The sequence below is a fragment of the Megachile rotundata genome, chromosome 1 (genome assembly GCF_050947335.1).
Source record: "Megachile rotundata isolate GNS110a chromosome 1, iyMegRotu1, whole genome shotgun sequence".
Classification (NCBI taxonomy): domain Eukaryota; kingdom Metazoa; phylum Arthropoda; class Insecta; order Hymenoptera; family Megachilidae; genus Megachile; species Megachile rotundata.
Genome location: NC_134983.1, coordinates 18,107,953 through 18,130,765, shown reverse-complemented (window position 1 = coordinate 18,130,765; position 22,813 = coordinate 18,107,953). Strand labels below are relative to the sequence as shown.

General features: G+C 38.5%; 1 protein-coding gene across 3 annotated transcripts in view; it reads right to left on the bottom strand.

Annotated features, from left to right (window-relative positions):
• The window catches only part of Imp (IGF-II mRNA-binding protein), a 122,539-nt gene that overhangs the window by 20,595 nt on the left and 79,131 nt on the right, over positions 1-22,813 (bottom strand). For all 3 annotated transcript variants that reach the window (XM_076533712.1, XM_003704864.3, XM_012289077.2), the window contains 5 exons: positions 4,077-4,250; positions 2,516-2,896; positions 2,186-2,438; positions 1,596-1,952; positions 166-417 (listed from right to left, as the gene is read on the bottom strand). In XM_076533712.1, the coding sequence (XP_076389827.1) occupies positions 166-417; positions 1,596-1,952; positions 2,186-2,438; positions 2,516-2,896; positions 4,077-4,250 (1,417 nt within the window). The remainder of the gene's footprint in view (positions 1-165; positions 418-1,595; positions 1,953-2,185; positions 2,439-2,515; positions 2,897-4,076; positions 4,251-22,813) is intronic.

Here is a 22,813-nt window from a genome sequence, read left to right as displayed (position 1 = left end):
TGACTATTTAAAATACTTGTCCTATTAAATTTCAACTTCTAGTTATTTGCAGAAACGTGTTTTGATTACAAGTATAAATTATAATTCTTGTTATTCAAAATGTTTATTCCAGTAAATGTCAAAAATATTAAGCGAGTGGAAATTGTGCATGTAAAGGTAAAGTACCTGTACAGAAAAGAAGGGACCAATTATATGGACGGTGGCCTCTTCGTCGGCGGAAGGAGATGTTGATTGTTGTTCCGATAGCTTTATGATACTCCCAGTAACACGCTGCAATTCTCTAACATTTTGTCCGCCTTTGCCGATGATTCGGCCAACTTGAGCACTCGGTACAAGAATCTCGATTGTCAATCGTACATCGTCGGTGCCAGCAACAAATCCTTCTTCGCGCATTTTCTCAAAGATCAAGTACTGTGCCTAGAAACAAGAAAATAATTCATTCGTAATGTATCAATACATGAATAATTTGTTGATGTGTAACACATCGAATACCACGTGTCATCGATATGGTTTGAATACCAACCACTTATCACTTATGTAATACATAATAATTCTTTTAATTATTCAGAAATCGTAAGTAGGTATGAAATGGTGATATAACACGTAGTGACATAACGTGGAAATCTAACGTGTGATTATACAACGGCGATTTAATGCGAAGAAATTTAACGCGTTCTGTTATGGCAATATAAAACGATATTGTTTGCGATCTAGCTATACAATTTATGTAACGCAGAACAATCTAAGACTGTCCCCTTATATAACAATTCTAGTCACTCTCAGTTTAATTCATATTTTGCATAATAAAAGTAACGAAGCGTTAAAGAAAGGTGAAGTTTGTTAATTAATGGAATTTCTAACGATTGTAAGATATTGATAAAACAAATTTTTGTAGAAGGTAGTAACGGGACCAACTTGCACACGCAAATGGTGACGTGTCATTGGTACGGGTAAACCCTTCATGTTAATTTTCCTGCTCTTTCAAGACGATGCTTCTGAAAAACGGCATAATCCCAAACTAGAGCAGGAGCATTGGTGCACAAATAGATCGATAAAAACGATAAGTAATAGTTCATCGAAATGGAGGGAGATTTGAACGCTGGACCTTGCCGTTTGAAAGTCGGCGTTCAAGTTACTTAGCCACGAGGTGGCTCACGCTTTCCAATCGTTCTATAACGCCACGTTCAACTTGTGCTTCACGACCAACAGTTTTTCCATATGGAATCTATTTGCTTATGAGAGGAACACTCTGACTTGCGTGACAATTGTATTAAATACTTAAAGTATCAATTACTTGATACATGGTAAAAAAAATATATGAATATTGTAACAATAATCGATCAGATTTGTTGGAAATAAGACTATGATTTTTTAACATTTTTTTGAAGATGAATTTAATTCTCAAAAGCAGTAAAGGATGCATCCTCTAAAATTTCAGACTTCTCATAATTCAAAAAGGTTGGATTCTATACATTCTTAGTAAAAATTTGAAAAGATACTGTATCTCGATAATCGAGCAGTGATACAGCTAATTCTGGAGCACGTTGAGAAACTCGATAAGCAACGAGGTTTACCTTGATGCAAATGAACCTTACCTTCCATTGGGATTCTGGCGATCCGACGATAGTCACTTTCCTTTCAGTTTGCTGTTCCGCTGGTTTGTCTTGTTCGATCGGCGCGATCTTAACACTCGCGCCGGAGAATCTAATAATGTTTCTGATGTGAGAACCCTTGGTTCCGATAATGGCACCCACGCTGCTGTTAGGAATGTAAAGGAAGGCAGTCTCTTGAGTATCGGTTGCAGGGACACCCTGTTGTGGCGGCAGACTTGCTTGATACGGATACGGTGCCGGTCCTGACCCGTACAAACCAGGACCACGTGAACTGTATCCCATACCAGCGGTGGACATCATAGCCATTGGATGCAAGCCAGGGAACATCATACTTTGTGGCTGCAAGTAAAAAGTTTGCGATTTTAAACTTACTGTATCGAGTTTGTTAAGGATTACTGAATTTAATATTTCTGGTTTCCTATATCTTCAAATTTCTGTATTTGTAAATTTCTTAAATGATAATTGAAAAATATGGAATCTCTGTGTATCCTCTTTGAATCTCTATATCCTCGGATACATTCTGATTTGAAGAAAGTCAGTTTTAATTTTCAAGCTCGTTTATGGTTACTCACAGCCATCGCCTGCAAATCATTCTCGTAGCTTTGGCGTAATTTGCTGGAGATCATGGATTCAGCTTTGCTCATGTTCTCGATGGTGCCCTTGACTGTGATGATGCGTTCAAGATTAAAGCTATTGATATCGTTGATACTGCTCACAGTGATCTTCGTATCTGTGTCCTGCATGATTCTCTTGATCGTGGTACCACCTTTTCCGATTATTCGCCCAATCAAGTTGTTGTGCGCGAGGATCTTCAGTGTGATCTCGCTGTTAACAGAACATGTATCAACCATAACCAAAGGATTCAAAACTTTCAATCAATACTGTATGATTTTGTTCCTTACCCCTTGTTTATACTGTTAGCTTCCTGCTGCATGACCTCCAGGATCTTCTTACAGGCATTCGTGCAATTCTCCGGGTTACCGTAAATGGTGATGGCTTTTTCCAAGGAACCAACATTGTCCTTTCGATGAACGTCGACCCGCGCCCGCGTCATTTGAGTGATTTGACGTATGGTGGATCCCTGACGGCCGATTATGGCTCCGACCATGTCCGATTGTACAAGAATACGAAGCGGGAAATCTGTTTGACGACCGGAACCCGAGACTCCGGAATAAGTAACGCCGCTGCGTTGGCTGCGGCCTCTTCGTCGGCTCTCCGCCGTAGACATTTCCACTTTTAGCGGGTTACCCTCGTATTCGTGGCCATTAAACTGGTTCACAGCCCTACGAATCACCAAATGTATTAATTAATAAAATATCGTATGGGATAACGAACTCGGCACTTCTTTTTCTAGGAAGGTGAAGATTCCTGACTTGTTAATTACAGAAATTATGTGGACAAGGACTTTCAATGACTTTAAAATATCTTGCTGATATTCACAACGAACTTGAAATAAATTTATATTAAATTAGTTTATTCTATTACTATACGTTATATCAGTTTGTTTATTGTTAAATGATGTCTCTGGTATACACCTGAGTACACTATATTTCAATGTAATATGTTCTATCATATCCTATACACTACCGTCCATAAGTATCCGGTAGTGTAGGTGACATGCTCAGATGAAAACTGGGAGCCATTTAAATGTAGTATACTTGGGTATATTATGTTTAAAATACGAAACATATACAAATTTAAATACAACGAACGCTCAATTACATTTTCCTATGAAACAAGGTATTAGCTCTAATTGTAACTGTAACTTACAGTATGTCTAGAAACAATAACTAAACCGAGTAAAAAATTAACAGTTTGTTGCGCAATATCAGTTTATGTTAATAACACTGTTAACAAAATACGAATACAAGTAGTTTGCGATAAAGCGACCACTTCGATAACAATCATACATTACAAATGCAAGAATTAGCTGAACATAATTTACAACATTCTATTTTCGACATTCGAGCAACGAACGTAGCTAAGTCTGACTACTAAAGAAATTGTAAGGCAGGAGGTTAAAGAACGCATGAACTACTTCCTGCGGAGTAACGTACTCAAAATACTTCGTACACTTCACCTCGATGCCGAAAATATTCCTTTAATCTGTAATATTTAGTTCGCATAGTGATTTCTGTCTGGTTATCTACTGTGGCGGTTCTCAACTTGCGGTGCGCGAGGAGCACCTAAGCGAGGGTGCAATTTAGTATACTAAAAAATTGTTTAATTCTCAAATTTCTAAATTAGAAAATTTCAAATATCCACAATTCGTCAAACCACTAACTTCTTGAATTTTCTAAATTTTTTCATTTGTAAATCGACAAATCTCAATTCCTAAGTACTCAAATCTCTGTATATAAAAATTTCCAAGTCTAAAACGAACAAATTTAGGAACTAAAATTTATCAATATGCAGGACGACATTATAGTATATCTTGAGGAAGAAAACTTCGCGTTTACTTACTGCTGTGCTTGTTCTTGCGTCTCATAGCTAACGAGGACGGTTTGTGTGTTAGGATCGCGTGAGGACAATTTCTCAACGGTGAGCACCTGACCGCAACTCGAGAATAATATTTCGATATCCTCTGGTCTGGCGTGAGCTGGAAAATTGCTTACGAGGATCTTTGATCCAGCACCGCTGCAACAAAAAATACATATTCTCAATTAGACAAACGCATTATATTACAAATATCAATTATTATCATATAGTAAAATTCTTGGACGACGGTGTGCAGGAGCGCGGGAGGTTTGAAATTTTCAAGTTTAACTTGGTAATTAAAAAATACAGAAATTTACAAATTTTCTTAAATTCATATCTTTGAATCATTAAATTTTTGAACGTAATAATTTTGGATGTTTGAAAAAATACTTCGGCTAGACTTGTCTCGGATGACGGTACGGTTCTGACGCTAAAAACAAGCATTCTAAACGGTGTTTCTGACCCTCCGAGCGGGTCGAGTAGAGTAATAAAATAACAAATAGTACCGTTTTGCCGACGCAACGGCTGTTGCACGAATAGCTTGGACCTCGTAACAAACTTCAGAGAATCATTAAAATTCATGAGAGTATCATGGTTCATCGGTTTCCTCAAAATCAGAATAAATCGTACGTACAACACCGTAGTGTTCAATTGAAGAAAATAAATAGTAATTATCTCGGTTCGAACATTAACGCTCGCAGCCATTATGCACCCGACTCCCGATAATATTTTCGCTCGAACAACATAAGGAAAGCGATCCCACATGTGCGGATGCCCTTGTTGACATTTTCTGTTTCGTTCTTTCTTTCGTTCAACATCTCGCAGTCGAATTTATCCTCTCTGTTCGTGGAGGGGACAACTCGACATGAAAGGCATTCGCGGATCAAAAACAAACTCCACCGTTCCCTTCCTCCATCTAAATACCAAATGTGCCGACAATCTGCTTCTCCTTTTTTTCCCTCTAAATACAATTCACCGTAAAATCACCGTATGTATCTCGTAGACGGGCCACGAACAAAGACCGACAAAGAATACGTAATTCCATGAACGTCGAGGATATTTTTCGATTGATCGTTGAAACGCGCGGCTGCTAGTTGGCGCTCGTAACATCGCGAAATCAAACGAACCCACGACCCTGCACGACGCAACATGAATGAAACCAAATGGCAAGTAAGAAGAGGACGCGGAACGCAAAGAAGAAAAAGGAGGGTGAAGAGCGGCTGAGACTCTCACTTTCGTACGTATCGATTTTTCAGCTCACCGACCCACTCAGCGTCGGGGCTTTCGACTAACCTTGAAGAAAACGTACTCGACCGACCTAGTTTGTGCTCGACCAATTATTACAGGTCGTTTGAAGACGCCGATACAGTTCACTCGCGTTATATCGCCACGGACCAACTTATTGCAACCGAAAATTTTTATCATTCGCGAGTGTTCTGCTTCGATTTTGTGTTTTCGTGCTTTGTTTTCATCTTCGTCCTGTGTTTTCATCTGGCGGAACAGCGCGTTTTTATTATATACGGCGATATAACGCGAGGCAATGACGATACGAATAACTACTAATGGGAATATAATTTATGGCGATGGGATGAGTGACAATGCAACGCATGGTAATAGCACTGAGATCCAAGGTATGATAATTAACCAAATTAACCAAACAACGTGTGTTGATTTAATATTCGACAACATCGATAGATGTCTCCACCTAACATTTAAATTTACGATTATACTATATCTTCGATATTATTCTCTAATGTAATCATATGCGTATCAATTTGTAAATATCATTTTAACTGCACGTTATATCATTACAAAATTCTTGCGCGTAATGTTATTTCAAATCGATCGGTGTTTATTTACGATTTATTATCGCTAAGATAATATTAATCGCAAGAATTCAATCGAATCAGTCAAGAATACAGTGGTTTTCAATCTTTATATGTTATAAAGATATACAGTTTTAGTTACTAGCCCTAAGAGTGTTATAAGTATTCATCCCTATGAGCGAATTAAGTTTTGAAATAAGTTTCAGACTTCGGTTATTTCAAGCTTATAACAAAATGAAAAACAAACGGTGGCCTTAAGGTTGTTATCCAAAGGCGTACCGGAGTCGTTCATATCTCGCGATATATGAGTCTACCAAAACAATCCCCAAATCGTTGGTACGTACTACGTCGATCGAATCTGAATCCCCGTGCAAGGTCGCACATACCCGGCGTAAAATCTTGCACGACGTACACATCGTTTCAGGCGGGTGCATCGAACAAAAGGCGAGGAGGAGACGCGTGACGGAATTAATTCCAACCCCGGTGCCGAATAAACCTTAGTCAAACAATTACCATGGAGCAACAACGAACGCGTTCCTGCGGTGGCAGTTTTCTCTATCGAGCTTGCATACGAGGCTCTCTCCGACGTGCATACTCACGCCTACACACACGGCACACGTGTAACCAAGAAAAGTCGATGTTACGTCTCTGTTCGTATACACGATGCGGTTGGTGTGCACGCGTGTATCGGGTACAGTTTTGCTAGTATTCGGCTTCCAGCGAGAGAAGGTGGAAGTAGAAGGGCGAAGGGTGAAACAGGGAGGGAGGCCTTTGTTTCGCGTGCTTTTGGGGATTTTCGGCGGCACCCGGTGGTGTGAGGTGTATGCAGGAGTGCGCAAGGGAACGTTGGATATTGCCGGTTTCGTCTGGCTAGCGATCCGTCTCCTCCACCGGCACACAAATCCCCACCTCGTCGCTTCTCGTTCAACGAACGAACCAACCCACCACCGGCACACCACCACCATCACCACCCTCTCAACCCTTTTTGCGCCTCTTTCCCTCTGTACACCCTTCCTGACCACCGGCCTGCCCTGTCTCTTCTGCACACCCCCGTCCTGCACACCCGCCGACGCATCACCCTCGTTGGATCTTGCACGCACGTGTAACTCGCGATTTCGTCCGTTCACCTTTAACGAAAGGCGGTATTTTCGTACGGCCACGAGACCGACGAGGAAAGCCAGACACGACGAAGAGAAACACGGGTCTTTTCCGAGTTCTGAGGCCACATACCGACAGGGATGGACGCGTGACCACCGCAGACCACGGGTCACCCCCGTGGAAGTGCTTTTGATCTCGCCTAAGACACCTTTTTTTCTCCCCCCCTGGACTCTCTTTTTCTCCTACCTTGCTTCTTTCTTTCCGTTCTCTCGTATGTCGTGGATTTTTTTTTTCGAGGTTTAACGAGCCAATGGACCTGGACAGCCACTTCTGGAAGTTGATGATCGTTACAGGAGTAGGGTAGCGGGGAAAGGGCAGTTGACGAAAAGTTCGAGGGTCGTAATGCGGTGCAGTTAATTGTGAAGGGAATTGGGACTCGTTACGCGCCGCTGCTCGCGTAAAAATGGAACACATTTGCGCGCTGGATAATTAGTACGGCGCGTGTACCGATTTTTTCTGCCTTTTTTTTTTTTTGGCGATGCGCCGGGAATTACGCCCGCGTGATCATCCCTGGCGAATTTTATAGCCCCATTACGTGTATTTACGGTTCTTTTTTTTGGTTTTATTTATTGGTTACACACGGTACTGTTCACAGGTTTGCTCGTACAACGCCGGGGTTCGATTATGGACCGTAATCTGGTGAGTTGGACCAATAGGATTCGCCTTTTTGGACTGCCAATTGGAAGCGTATAAGGAATTCAAGTTTCTACGGATTAGGCAAGAAGCTTATCGCTTGCTTATGATTTTAGGAAAGCCTAAGGAAAAATTAGATCTTGTGAAAAGACTGATTTTTTTTTAATAGGGGAAAGGTGGAGTTCTTAGATTTTTATATGCTCAGATCATCTCTAAGTCACCATATTTCAAATCTTTATATCCTCTGACTATTTTCAAATTTCTATATTTGCATACGTCCAAATCTCTATATCCTAAAATCTTTGTATATTTCCAGAAATATGTCTCTGCATTCCTCCTTATATTCCCATATCCACAAATTCTTAATTAAACAAAATGAACCAGGGAGGCTTTAAAGCTGTTCTCATATTTTCCTGATACCGCTTCAACAGATTTTCACGTGGAACATTTAGGTCATACAAAACTTTTTAACTCTCTCATCACCACGAACGCATGCGTTATATTTCATGGATTGTCGTTAAAAATTAACGAGTGATATCAGTTAATTGTCACTGCAACAAAATATGTTTTTTTCTTTCTTTTTGTTTTTGAAGAGACAATAATTGTGGGTTGTAGTAAAAAAGTAGTAATTACGTCGACATTACGAGAACTGTTGATGTAATGCAACGTATGCGTCAATAACGAAAACGTCAAAAACATTCATGATCGAGGAACTAGTTCATCAGGTTATTAATACATTTGATAGTACAGAAATAATTTTTATGAGTGGTATTGACTGTAGAAAAATAACTACAGCGTGTATATAAATACTCAGAAGTTTAAAAAAAGTGGGCTGAAAATTAGATGCTTGTTACTCAACACATCAATTTTTGCTCGATGCAAAATAGTATAAGATTGAAACAAATTCCGACAGTTTACTAAAATAGACAAAATTTCTTACTACGAAAGATGTGAAACTCGTTTGAATCACCTCAATGGTGTAACTGGGTGACTTCAAAATTCTAAAATTTCTAAAATCTGAAAATTCCAACATTCCTAAATCTTAAGATTCCTCAAGGCACCAAAGTTCTTGAATTCCTAAAATTTCTAAATTCCTGAATCTCGAATTTCCATGTTTGTAACGTTTAACCCTTTGCGCTCGAGAGGTGACTCTCAGTCACCATTTTATTTAATACAATAACTTGAAACAAGCATTTTTTAACTAATTCTATAATATGATACGTGTGATGTATAAACATAGTGAAACAAACAATAGTGGAAATTATTAGTAGAGAAATAATAACTTCAAGAGAATTCATTTAACTTTTTAATTAAGTTTTAATATTGCTGTTTGCAAACAGTCAAATTATCTTCGAGTGCAAAGGGTTAAATGTAGAAGTCCTCGAATGCAGAAGTTTGCAAGGTGAACAAGCCAGGTTATCGATAAGAAAAATAGGCTTCAAAATTCAAAATCTCCAAATTCTAAAATTTCTAAAATCTGAAAATTCCAACATTCCTAAACCTCAGGATTCCTCAAGGCACCAAAGTTCTTGAATTCCTAAAATTTCTAATATCCTAAATTCCTGAATTTCAAATTTCCAAGTTTGTAACGTTTAAATCCCGAAATGTGGAAGTACTCGAATGCAGAAATTTGCAAGGTGAAAGAGCCAGGTTATCAATAAGAAAAATCGGCTTCAAAATTCAAAATTTCCAAATTCTAAATTTTTTTAAATCTGAAAATACCAACATTCCTAAACCTCAGGATTCCTCAAGGCACCAAAGTTCTTGAATTCCTAAAATTTCTAAATTCCTAAATCTCGAATTTCCATGTTTGTAACGTTTAAATCCCGAAATGTGGAAGTCCTCGAATGCAGAAGTAAAATCTGTAAATCCTGAAATCCGGAAGTTTGGAAGGTGAACGAGCCGGGCTATCAGTAAGAAAAATCAGAGTTACGCCAATGCGCGGCCCTGGACGAAGTAGCGTCGACGTCGTTGACTGTGCCGGCGGCGGCGGGGCGCACGGCGCCAAAATCGATTTTGAAAAGGGAAAGTGGCATGTACGTGCCAGCAGCGTGGTTTTACATATATAGTATGCGCACGATTTGCGACAAAAACGCGTAGGAGGTAAAACTGCGGCCACGCCGAATAAAGGTTGCAGCGTATGCACACAGACGCGATCCCAGACGCGTGCAACGCGACACGCGCATGCACGTACACGCGTTACCGTCGTTCGCGTACAGGCACAGAGGGTTGATGCCTCTTTTTCCTGGCCACGAGTACCTCTGTCCCATTCATATGTGAGCGTTAGGAGGGAACTTCGTCTCGATTCGGTGAAACGAGTTCGGTGCGTGTACCTGGTGCACGGCTGCGTGCCACGTGTAACCCCCTCCCATTCGTACGTGTGTATAACCTACACGTGTGTGGCCCATCTTTGACTCCTGAATGGCGCCAGATGATGACGATTTCGCGGAATTTTTCGCGGTGCTTAGTACGTTCTTCTGATATAGATTAACACCTTGGATACAGTGATGTTATACGATTTCAATTTTATTTTATAAAAATAACATTTTAAAAATGTACTGTGTACATGTATTATGTAAAAATGTACTTGTACTATGTAGACGAGTAGATGGTTGAATCGAGGTTTGATATTTTTTTATGAAACTTTGTGGTTGTCTCAGTTGACAATTTTCGAGCATTTTGAAAGATGTGAGTGTTATGAAAAGATTTTTTTGATATAGATGTGGAGAAATATGGTAAAGAATAATTTCGGATAAAATGAGTCATTTCACATTCTATCTTGAATTTACTATTCTATATGCATTTGGCGTTAGGACTCACATGCTTGGTATTAGGTCAAATTATCAACATAAACGTAAGAAATTTCTGTATTTTTAAATACCATCTTATTAAACTTGTAAACTTGTAATCTCTAAATTTGAACTAAAAATTCTCTAAGTTTGAAATTTTTAATATCATGGAAAGTAGAATTCGGTACCGTTTTATCCAACAACTCATCGCACGTAACACTCAGACATGAAAAATTGCGTGTCATACGATGACATCGATCGTCGCGAAAATTCCGTGAAACTTCCTTCATAAAGTATAGAAAAACGTATAAATCTTGAAATTCGTTGAAACCGCAGTAAAATTTTGATGAGAAGAATATATGCTTCAATTCCATAAAGGGTTAAGTACGATAATAACTCTACCCTCGTTTAATATCGGTACACAATCTGTAATATTGTTGGTTGGTACGAACTCGAGCATCGATTTCGCGAGATACATGCGAATGTGGCACGCAACGATCGCATTCGACAGAAAAATTCGTATTCACTCATAGATATCCGAGGAAGTCGTTGCGATAGCGATTTTCAATTGTATTTTTAAATTGCTGCAATTAGTTCAGGGAGCAATGTACTATTACAAGTTCTGTCTATCATCAATGAACGATGCAATTCGTATTTATGTCCCGGCGTATGCAACCAAGTCGTATGCAAAGCGAGCATATATTAAATACTTGAGGTTCGCTTGTTTGCCTCTTATCGAAGCGATTTTCTCGTTGCTTCGTCCGATGAACGAATGAAGCGATCACTTAGGAGCATGCCTTTTCATCGTTTTCCACGTAAATTTCTTCATTAGTTTCTCTGACATTTACCGAGGATTTCAATATTTTTTAATTTTGGAACTCGAAAATTTTGAAATATGGAAATTTATAAATTTGAAGACTTGACTTGAAATTTGAATTTGGGAATTTATAAATTGGAAGATTGAAAATTTTGGAATTAATGAAGATTGAGAAACATTGCTTACAGTGCCAAAAATTGCTGACAGTCTAGTATTTTAGTCAATAATTTATTCACAAAGTGAACATACACTACCGTCCATAAGTATCCGGACACAAGCGAAATATGCATTCGCGTTGCATGAAAGTTATTCAAGTATCTGCAACAGTAACTAAAATCGATTTTTTTTTCTGCGAAGGTCAGAATACTGGAACGTTTTTCGATTGATAATTCTCGTTTGGAACTCATATCTCGGTGGAAAAGAAGCTACAGACGAACTAAACCGAAACTGTCGAGTGCATTGCGTTACCTCCATTCTTATCTCCATTGAGGGAACCTAAACATCTACCAACAGTTTACAAACGCTTGAAACATATCGAAGAACCCTCTGAATACGTTCTGCACCATAGAAATGAAACAGTAGAAATTAAAATTTTTTTTAGAATCGAAAGCGTTTCATTAGATTCACAAATTTGGACTTTGTACTTCTGGACATGAATTTTACTTTCACACTTTCATTGTATAATTTGTACTTAAAAATTAATTCTATTACGTTATGACACCTCAAAAAAGATAATAATAATTATTACAAATGATATGATAACCCTAAATACCTTTCGTACAAAGTTCAACTGTGTTTTGTGTAACGAAACCAAGTGTCCGGATACTTATGGACGGTAGTGTAAGTATTAATGCAATGAAAAGTAATAAGAAATAAAAAAGATTTCACTGAACAATAACTGTTACATCATGACTTCTAGAACAAAAGATTAATTAATAAAAACAGCACTTGTAAAGAAAAATGGAAGATATGCATTTGTAAACACATTCGTGGAATTAATTAATTCGATGAACGTAGGATAAACAATAATATGCCTATCGTTGGAATGAAGCATTGAATCGGAATTTGAACTCGACTTTTGCAACACGACTGCACTATCAATGAAACTATCCAGATCGTAAACAGACTCTTTTTTTCCCTCTGGTTTCCAATATTCGAAAATAGCTTTCGTCCATCAGGAAAAATTGAACGATGACGCGGCATTTCGATAATAGCTATCATCGTCTAGTTGTTCACGTTTATAGGAAAACATTCTACGATAAGAAACAGTTTTTTCGATCCGACTAATACAGATAGAAAAAAAATCAAGCAAATTGATACACTTCTATTTGTACGCCAACATGTAATCTAATCTAATCGTGTACGATATTGTGACTGATCAGTACGGTAAAATGTTTTTTCTCTCTCTGCGTTTTCTAAAGAGATTACCTATACGAAATCTTATTTCCTGTACTTATCTGTTTATTTTGTTATCGTTGTAACTTGTTTTTATCCAAAATCACGTTCTATGTTTATTTACTGAGAACAAGATTACGAGTTTCTTTTAATTTTTTAGTTTGGAAATTTAGGAATCTCGAAGTTAGATACAAGGAATTTTCAAATTCTTAGAAACCTCGAATTGAGATATGAATTTTTTAATTCTGGAATTAGGAAGTTTTCAAATTTAGGGATTAGGTAATTTTTACATTCAGGGAAATTTTCAAATTTAGAAATTTTGATTTTCAAATTGGGAGATTAACAAATTGTCAAATTTAAGCATTTTTAATTGTTAACTTTAGAGATTTGAAAATTGTCAAATTCAGATACTTTCCATTTACACCTATAAAGATTTAAAAATTGACAAATTCAGAAATTTTTAATTTTCAGCAATAGAGATTTAAAAATTTTTAATTTTCAAACTTAAAAGATTTTAAAATTGCCAAATTCAGATATTTTTCATTTCTACCCCTAGAGATTTAAAAATTATCAAATTAAAAAATTTGTCATTTTCAACCCTGCAGATTTAAAAATTGTCAACTTCAGAAATTTTTAATTTCCACGCCTATTTTATAAAATTTACTGATGTAGAAATTTCGGATGAATAAATTCCACTCGAATTTTCCATCGAAAAATATTAAAATATTTGTTAATAATTTTCTGGCATTTAACTCTATTACACCATCAAGTACCGTGAGAACGTAACGATTCTAACGTCTCAACCCAGTAAGATATCCACTGCGGTGCATAACTATAGCACCATTTACTATTTTACTTGTTCTGCAATTCGTAGTTAAAGTGCAAAAAATCAATTGCAAGAGATAAAATGGTATGGGTCGCAATAAATTTTATATTAAGTCTCGTTGAAGTTGCTCTTCTATTAGAAACGATATAACCGAGAGTTTGGGAATTGAACAATTTGATCATTTGAAAAATTAAAAACCTTGAAATTGAAAAAATAAAAAATTTAGAAATTGAAAAGTGTCTTCCCAAAAATTTGTTATTTCTAATTCTAAAAATTTGTGAATGAAGAACACAAAAATTGCAGAAACCAGCAAATCCATAATAAAATACAATGACAATGTAGTACAACGATCCAGAACAAAAATAAAATTAAAACTCTGACAGACGAGTAAAGGAACCATGAAGGATGAAAATAATGAAAGTGTTGTCAGAACGAACCGTGCTGAACACATAGAAACCTGTTACATAAATGCACGACTAAGCAAGTAGATAAACAATTTTCAGCGAATACTACGAGCATAGTGCGATTACCTATTGCTAAGAGTCGCAACGGGATGCGTCAATGACGTCCAAAGTGCATGGTGAACCGGCTGCAAATTGCAAACTGCAACGACGACGCCGCGCCGCGTGCAATTGTGTGAGCTAACTAGCCGAGAAAGCGGCGTGTCGCGTCGCACCGTTCTGGCGCCTCCAGATACCAATGAACCAGTAATATCGTTACGAATCACTTCGACGTTACCTATTTCTCTATCGAGTCTTTCGAACCTCCTGAAATTTTCACCTTTCTGGCAAAAACTTTATCTCTTTGATTACTCATGATCGTGGTACTTGCATTTCTTTTATTTGTATAAATTCATTGTGTGAGTTTATACAAATTTGTTATGCGTTTCGGTGTCACGCGTTAGATTATGACGCTTTGTGATCGCTGTGCGTTAAATAGCAAGACGTTCTATTGTCACGCGTTATATCACCACGCGTTACATCGACATGCGTCATATCACCACGTGTTATATCGCCACGCGTGGAATACCAAGACGTTCTATCGTCACGCGTTATATCACCACGCGTTACATCGCTACGCGTCATACCACCACGTGTTATATCGCCACGCGTGAAATACTAAGACGTTCTATTGTCACGCGCGAAATTACTATGCGTTAAATTACCACGCGTTATATCGCCACGCGTGGAATTACTATGCGTTAAATTACCACGCGTGGAATACCAAGACGTTCTATTGTCACGCGCGAAATTACTATGCGTTAAATTACCACGCGTTATATCGCCACGCGTCATACTACCACGTGTTATATCGCCACGCGTGGAATTACTATGCGTTAAATTACCACGCGTTATATCGCCACGCGTGGAATACCAAGACGTCCTATTGTCACGCGCGAAATTACTACGCGTTAAATTACCACACGTTATATCGCCACGCGTGGAATACCAAGACGTTCTATTGTCACGCGTGAAATTACTACGCGTTAAATTACCACGCGTTATATCGCCACGCGTTAAATAGCAAAATGTTCCATCGCCACGCGTGAAATTACTACGCGTTATATCGCCATAAGTTATATCACCACACGTGAAATTACTACGCGTTATATCGCCATAAGTTATATCACCACGCGTTAAATGGCAAAATGTTGCATCGCCACGCGCGAAATAACTACGCGTTAAATAGCAAGAGGTTCCATCGCCACGCGCGAAATTACTACGCGTTAAATGACCGCTCGTTAAATAGCCACGCATGAAATTACCACATGTTAAATCACCACGCATTGAATTATCACATATAAAATTGCTCTGCCTTGCATTACTCATTCACCATACGTTGTATTGCCACGAATTATATCGCCATACTGTCACACGTTAGACTATACATGAATTACATAAATCATACTCAAAATTACCAAAAATATTTTCGTCAGTTTCAAGTCTAAATTAGGCGTATCTAAATTGTGCAGTTTAATTGGCGATCTGTGAAACAATCGACATTTCTGTTGGACAACGGTATAAAAAATACCGAATGCTTATCGGTATCTCCAGATTGATGGTTAGTGAACGGCTACCGTAACCGTGATTATCGAAGCAACAAAAATACGTGGAAAAAGAGCATGGTTACGCGAGGAACGATAACACCTTAACGATGGGAAAGCTGTTTGATAAAGACTAGTCGACTTATCAACCGGAAACGGTAATCGTGAAACGGCATATTTCTGAATTTAAGCATGTTACACCCGCAGCCGGACTCTTATCGGCTCTTCCATACTCTTGCTTTGCTTCACCGTGAAATATAGGGTGTCGTATTATCACTCGTTCAAGAAAGCAATGAGAAACTCAAAAATAAATGTCGTCCCTTAAGATTTTCATTTAAACAAATGATCTCTATGCTATATTTTACTATATTTTCTTTAGGAATGTGGAAATTCGAAATGTTTGAAATAATGAAAGATGATTATCATGACTGCGAGTTAATCGTTTGAAAAGTGACTCACATTTGATTGAACACTACAATTTCAGATAAATATTGTTTAACTAAATCTATATCGAGTAAGGTGACAGAAATAACAATAACAGACCAATTAATAATATAAAAATAGTAATGTCAAAATAGTTCATGAAACATTTCGCAACGAGTTACCCGCCAATAAAAATACTTTCGAGTTAATAAACAGAATACATTGAAATAATAAAGCGTACTCTGGTTTCCCAATAAAATCATCAGCTTTGAAACGCAAAGTATTGGCAGTCGGCATAGTTAAAAAGTTACACGCGATACCCCGTCTATCCAGAGCAAAGGGTGGCCGTTCATCGTGAGAGTCTAACAGCTGTCACGCTTACGAATGTTTAACCAACAACGCGGTGCACACAAGTTTGCAGAAAATTCACGGTAAAAATAAAAGGAGAGGAATCCCGCGGTGTCGCTGAACAAATGTAATTCGAAATGCAGCATGGTCGACGTACGGTGGGCGTATTGGAAATTATGAGTCAGCTCTCTCAGGTTATTAACTAGCAGAGAGTCGCACGAGTACTTTACGTTCATTGAGAACGACACGAACAACTCGATATACCTCCATAATTCGCCTAACTATACCTTGCGCCGCGACAGTCTTTTTCCGTGCTTCGCGATCTAACTTCGGCTTAAACCGGCTCGCTAATCTCTAGTGTTTAGCCGCTACAAAATGATACGATAAAGCAGATTGCGAGAAACATTGTAGGTACACGGTACGCGGTCTAGTTTTCCAAGTAGAACGTGGTAACGTTGCCTGTTCGTGATTCGTAAGAATATACCGCGTAGTCTATAAACATGCTTTGTGTCGTCGGCGTTACCTAATCAAACGTTTTTCCATTTCTGTGAAGTTATAGCAAGCTGACGCGCGGATGTGATGTTTCCCTAGGAACAGAGATGTGGGGAATGTGAAAAGTACCTGTTGCTTTTTTGGTACTTGGGTGACCTCGATATTGGCAGTTTTGGAGTTTGTGAAGTTAGAGATTTAGGTTGGGAATTTTAATATCTTGGCATTTGGATATTTTGGGATTTGAAGGGTTGGAAATTTTGGGATTTGGGGATTTGAGAAGGTGGAAATTTAGGATTTTGGGGATTTGAGAAGGTGGAAATTTAGGGATTTGAGGATATGTGGATTTGGGGATTTGAGAATGTGGAAGTATAGGGAATCAGAGATTTGGGAGTGTGGAAATTTAGGGATTTGGGGATTTGAGAAGGTGGAAATTTAGGATTTGAGGATTTGAGGATGTGGAGATCTGAGAAGGTGGAAATTTAGGGATTTGAGGATATGTGGGTATGGGAATTTGAGAATGTGGAAATTTAGGGATTTGGGGATTTGGGAGTGTGGAAATTTAGGGATTTGGGATTTGAGAAGGTGGAAATTTAGGATTTGGGGATTTGAGGATGTGGAGATCTGAGAAGGTGGAAATTTAGGGATTTGAGGATATGTGGGTATGGGAATTTGAGAATGTGGAAATTTAGGGATTTGGGGATTTGGGAGTGTGGAAATTTAGGGATTTGGGATTTGAGAAGGTGGAAATTTAGGATTTGGGGATTTGAGGATGTGGAGATCTGAGAAGGTGGAAATTTAGGGATTTGAGGATATGTGGGTATGGGAATTTGAGAATGTGGAAATTTAGGGATTTGGGGATTTGGGAGTGTGGAAATTTAGGGATTTGGGGATTTGAGAAGGTGGAAATTTAGGATTTGGGGATTTGAGAAGGTGGAAATTTAGTTATTTGGGGATTTGAGAAGGTGGAAATTTAGGGATTTGAGGATATGTGGATATGGAGATTGGAGAATGTGGAAATATAGGGATTTAGAGATTTGAGAAGGTGGAAATTGAGGGATTTGGGAATTTAAGGATGTAGAGATCTGAGAATGTAGAAATTTAGAGATTTGGAGATTTAATAATATGGAAATTTAAGGATTTGAAAATTACAAGATTTAGAAATTTATCAACTAGGAAACTTGTAAGCTTTAAAAATTGAAAGCTCTCCATCAAAATAAAAAAATTTGCAAATTTGAACTTCCAAAAATATAGTACCTTGTGACTAATACAATGAGCAGATGTAAAATATAAAAAGCTATCAATATGAAATTTTAAAAATCTAAAAACTTCCAAATTTCCAACATCCCCTAGATCCCCAATATCCCTACTTCCCCCCAATGAATATCTTACTAGTAATATACAGTAACAATAACAGTGATATAATATTCAGTAATAATAGCGTTAAAACTCATAAGATAACGAATTAAAGTTGATTCGCGGAGAAAAAATTTCTCCGGTAGAAATCTGCCTTGACGTTGCATAACTGACACAGAAATCTCGAGCACGCGCGAGAGAGTGGAACGATTGAAACGGTACAGAAATTAAACAAAAACGAATCAACCGTTCCAGTATTATGCAGCAGAATTTCAATTGACTTTGTCCCGGTTAATGCCGGAATCCCTATTCCGGCACACGACGTCGGTATTATACCGGCCGACCACCATCTGCAAACTACTAAACGATCATTTTATTTCTAACGTTACATTCAAGTTGACTAGCCAACGAGAAACAAAAGTAGGCGTTTATTTGAATTCGGTAACATCGAGTTTTTGTCCGTGTGGAACTCGGACCGAAATAATGTGGTATTGTTCTAGTTAGAATCTCTTTTAATTCGAGTTTCCCATTTTTTAACCTTTTAAACCTATTAATCCCCGCAGCCACTGATAATTTCACTCTATTCCTCATTTTATTTCATTTTTTAACATTATTCAATCTTTAACACCTTTAATATTGTGTGGAGATTACGAGGCTAGTTAAAAGTTTTACGTTTTTGTTTATTGTTAGTTTCCAATTTGCCTATTTTCCAACTACGCGTTGGATATGCACGCGCTGGATTACTACGCGTTGTATATCCACACGCTGTATTACTACGCGTTGGATTACCACGCGTTGGATATCCACACGCTGTATTACTACGTGTTGGATTACTACGCGTTGGATATCCACACGCTATATTACTATGCGTTGGATTACTACGCGTTGGATTACTACGCGTTGGATTACTACGCGTTGGATTACTACGCGTTGGATTACCACGCGTTGGATATCCACACGCTGTATTACTACGCGTTGGATTACTACGCGTTGGATTACCACGCATTGTATTACTACGCGTTGGATTACCACGCGTTGGATATCCACACGCTGTATTACTATGCGTTGGATTACTACGCGTTGGATTACTACGCGTTGGATTACTACGCGTTGGATTACCACGCGTTGGATTACTACGCGTTGGATTACCACGCGTTGGATATCCACACGCTGTATTACTACGCGTTGGATTACTACGCGTTGGATTACTACGCGTTGGATTACCACGCGTTGTATTACTACGCGTTGGATTACCACGCGTTGGATATCCACACGCTATATTACTACGCGTTGGATTACTACGCGTTGGATTACCACGCGTTGGATATCCACAAGCTGGATTACTACGCGTTGGATATCCACGCGCTGGATTACTATGCGTTGGATATCCACATGCTGTATTACTACGCGTTGGATATCCACACGCTGTATTACTACGCGTTGAATATGCACGCGCTGTATTACTACGCGTTGGATATCCTCGCGCTGGATTACTACGCGTTAAATATCCACACGCTGTATTACTACGCGTTGGATATCCACACGCTGTATTACTACGCGTAGGATTACCACGCGTTATCAGAAGCTGTCGTTCTCGCGTCTGCGCATGCGTAATCCTCGCGCTCTGATTGGTCCGTGTTTTTCCTTAATAATTCAAAAACGAAGCTTCAAATCCCATTTCTGCAAAGGGAAATCTCATTCAGAATCACGTCAGCTACCCCCCATTTCAGGGACCTGCACTAATTGTGAAACACCCCGTATAATACATAAACCGCAATAAATAGCGATAAATTTACCAGTAGTACAGTCGTTACTCATCGATAGAATATCCGTACCAGATATGAAACGCTCATTTTATAAAAAAGAAGAACATACAGTAATTATCAGTAAAGTATCGCGATCCACGAGCATCAATTACAATCGTATACAATTACGTCGGTTATTTTCACCGAGCGAACGTGCCACACGTGGCGTTTTCAACGCCGTCGACAACCGCTCGACAACGATTTCCGGTCGATTCGTGGAAGCGGAGGCACAAGAAGAAGAGGACAATAATAAAAAAAAAAAGAAAGAACGTGAAAGAACTGCCGTGGAAAAGAAAGTAAAGGCAGAAGGAGAAAGAGAGACGAGAAGAAGAGGAAAGTCGAGATGAGTCAACGCGCGAGAACGGCGTCGAATCATCGTCAATTTCACCATGGAGCTATGCAGACCGGCGACCAATGACGTAATCACATCACGAAGACACCATTGGCCCTTTTATCGTTACCAGGACGAATAATCTGCTTTTTTGCAATGCAAAAGAACAGGGTGGAATAACGATTCTTAGGGGGATTTCCCACATACGCCATTTCCAGGTAGCCAATGATAATTTCCTCTTTGCATATCAGCCGACTTCACTGTATATGTCAATGTCTTCGTTTTCTTGGAAGGAACACGGTAGACTCGCCTACGCGATCGAGATTATCGATTACTCGCGATGGCGAACATTATTCATTTATTTATTCGTACGCGAGGCGTATTCGTTGCTATTAGACGGGAATGCAGAGAATACTATAGCCGATGCTCGTTTCAACATACTTTTGGTCTTTCACCCCTAATATATTTCTCTACATAGAATAAAATTATATGATAATATAATTCTATCAAATATTATTGCTGGCTGTTACATTTGGTTATCTGAAGAATGCACTTTTCTTGCAAGTGTCATATTAACCCTTATGTCGAGTTGCACGCAATATTGCACTTCTCTGGGATCTTATAAACAATTTAGATAAGTAGATTAGTTGAATATCTTCATCTATTTGCTGTTTATAATAAATAAAAAATATATTTCTCACACAGTCTGCACTGTTGCGTTCTATTGAAACCCCCCTGATTTTGTAAATTAAGGCAAGTACAAAGAGTTAAAAGACGTCTATGTAACAGTAGTATATTGTTATAAAAAATAAAATTGTTTCCCAAATTTTTAATACATAGCTACATCTACAGAAATCTATTTGGTACACACTTAATGTGATATGTCATTGATCTAAAAAAATTTTTAAAAATAAAATTAAAAAAAATTCTTAAAATGTACTTATCCGAACCTTAACTGTACGTTTGCCCCGAAAGAACGAAAAAATGTGTAGCAGAAAAGCACAGCGTCGTCGGGGTTTTTCTCGTAGGGACAGCGGGGTGGCGTCGCGTTTATTCTAGGACTACGAAATTCACAATAACGATCCGAGAGGAGTCGTGGCCCCGCGGTCGCAGACGGGCTCAAGATATTTCTGCGCGACGAATTAGCAAGTTGGTCCGCGACTTACATGTAGCAGCCGTCGGGAGAACGCGAGAAACGGCCAAGTTCGATGTGCGAGCGTGAAAATGCGAAACGAACGATGCTCGGACGAGAGGAAGAAAGAAAGACACAGACGGGAGAGACGTTAAATGGCGGCGGCGCGAAGCAACGAGGAAACAAGAGAGAAATGAGAAAGTTAGGAGGAAAATGGTCGTGCGAATCGTATGGAGCTTACAGATTCGAGAGATAAGGAGTCGGAGAATGATACTGTTGGTTACGCCGAATTCGTGTTCGCAGAAAATTTACTTGTGGATCTGACCACCTAGATCACGCGAGTGACGCACGGATTTCTCTTGGGGATTAATGCTGAATCGTTTAAGAGCGACTAACTAATCTTTTTGCAGATTAGATAGACTAGTAAATTATATATATCTTATAGGTGCACTGTTCATTTGGCAAATTTATACAGTTCCTAGTAAGGATGTTCGTTCACTGATGTGGTTAGTCTGTGTACGTGAATAGTATCGTTGGCAATTTAGAAATTTAAGAATTTGGGGAATTTAGATGGTTCATGATATTGGAATTTGGGAACTTGGAAATTTGCTAATCTAGGAGTAACTTAGAAATCTAAGAAGTTAGGCAATATGCAAGTTTGAAAATTTGGGAACTTAGGAATCTTGAGATCTAGAGATTTGGAAGCTAGAAATCTTAAAAATGTTTAAATTGTAAAGAGACTCAAAAATTTCAAAAGTGTACAAATTAAGGAATTTGAAGTCTTGAAAATTTTCCTACATACATTTTTTAATGAAAAGGAATTGAGTCCCAGCTCGTTCCATTGCATTCATTGTTTTACATTAAAATTTAACATTTCGTCTTTTTGAAGCATACCGTGCAAATGTGTTTTAAAAGCAATTACGGTACGTAATCAAACTAATTTCATTTACGTCATAAACATCATTGAAGCACCTTAGAATTCAGAATACTTTTCATACCAACTGAAACAATTTCTTGATGCATTACATAAATCTTGAAAGTGTACGCAAATACCAGAACACCGATAAAAGATTAAGCACAGACAGCTACCTTCTCGCAAGAATTCTTTGTACAAAAACACGATGAACAGTTTCATCGTAACCACACGAATTCGTCAGTAAATCGTCTCCTTTTTTCCATTGACAATTGATTTTAAGGGACACTTGTTGCTGGACGAAGGGCGCGTTTACAAAAGGTAACTACACCCAGAGTGTCCCGGTGGTTCTGCACGTACGTGCCGATGCATAAATATTTTGTAACATCCAGGAGAAATTACTTGATGCGTTCCTTAGCTTCGTGGCGAGTGATTCA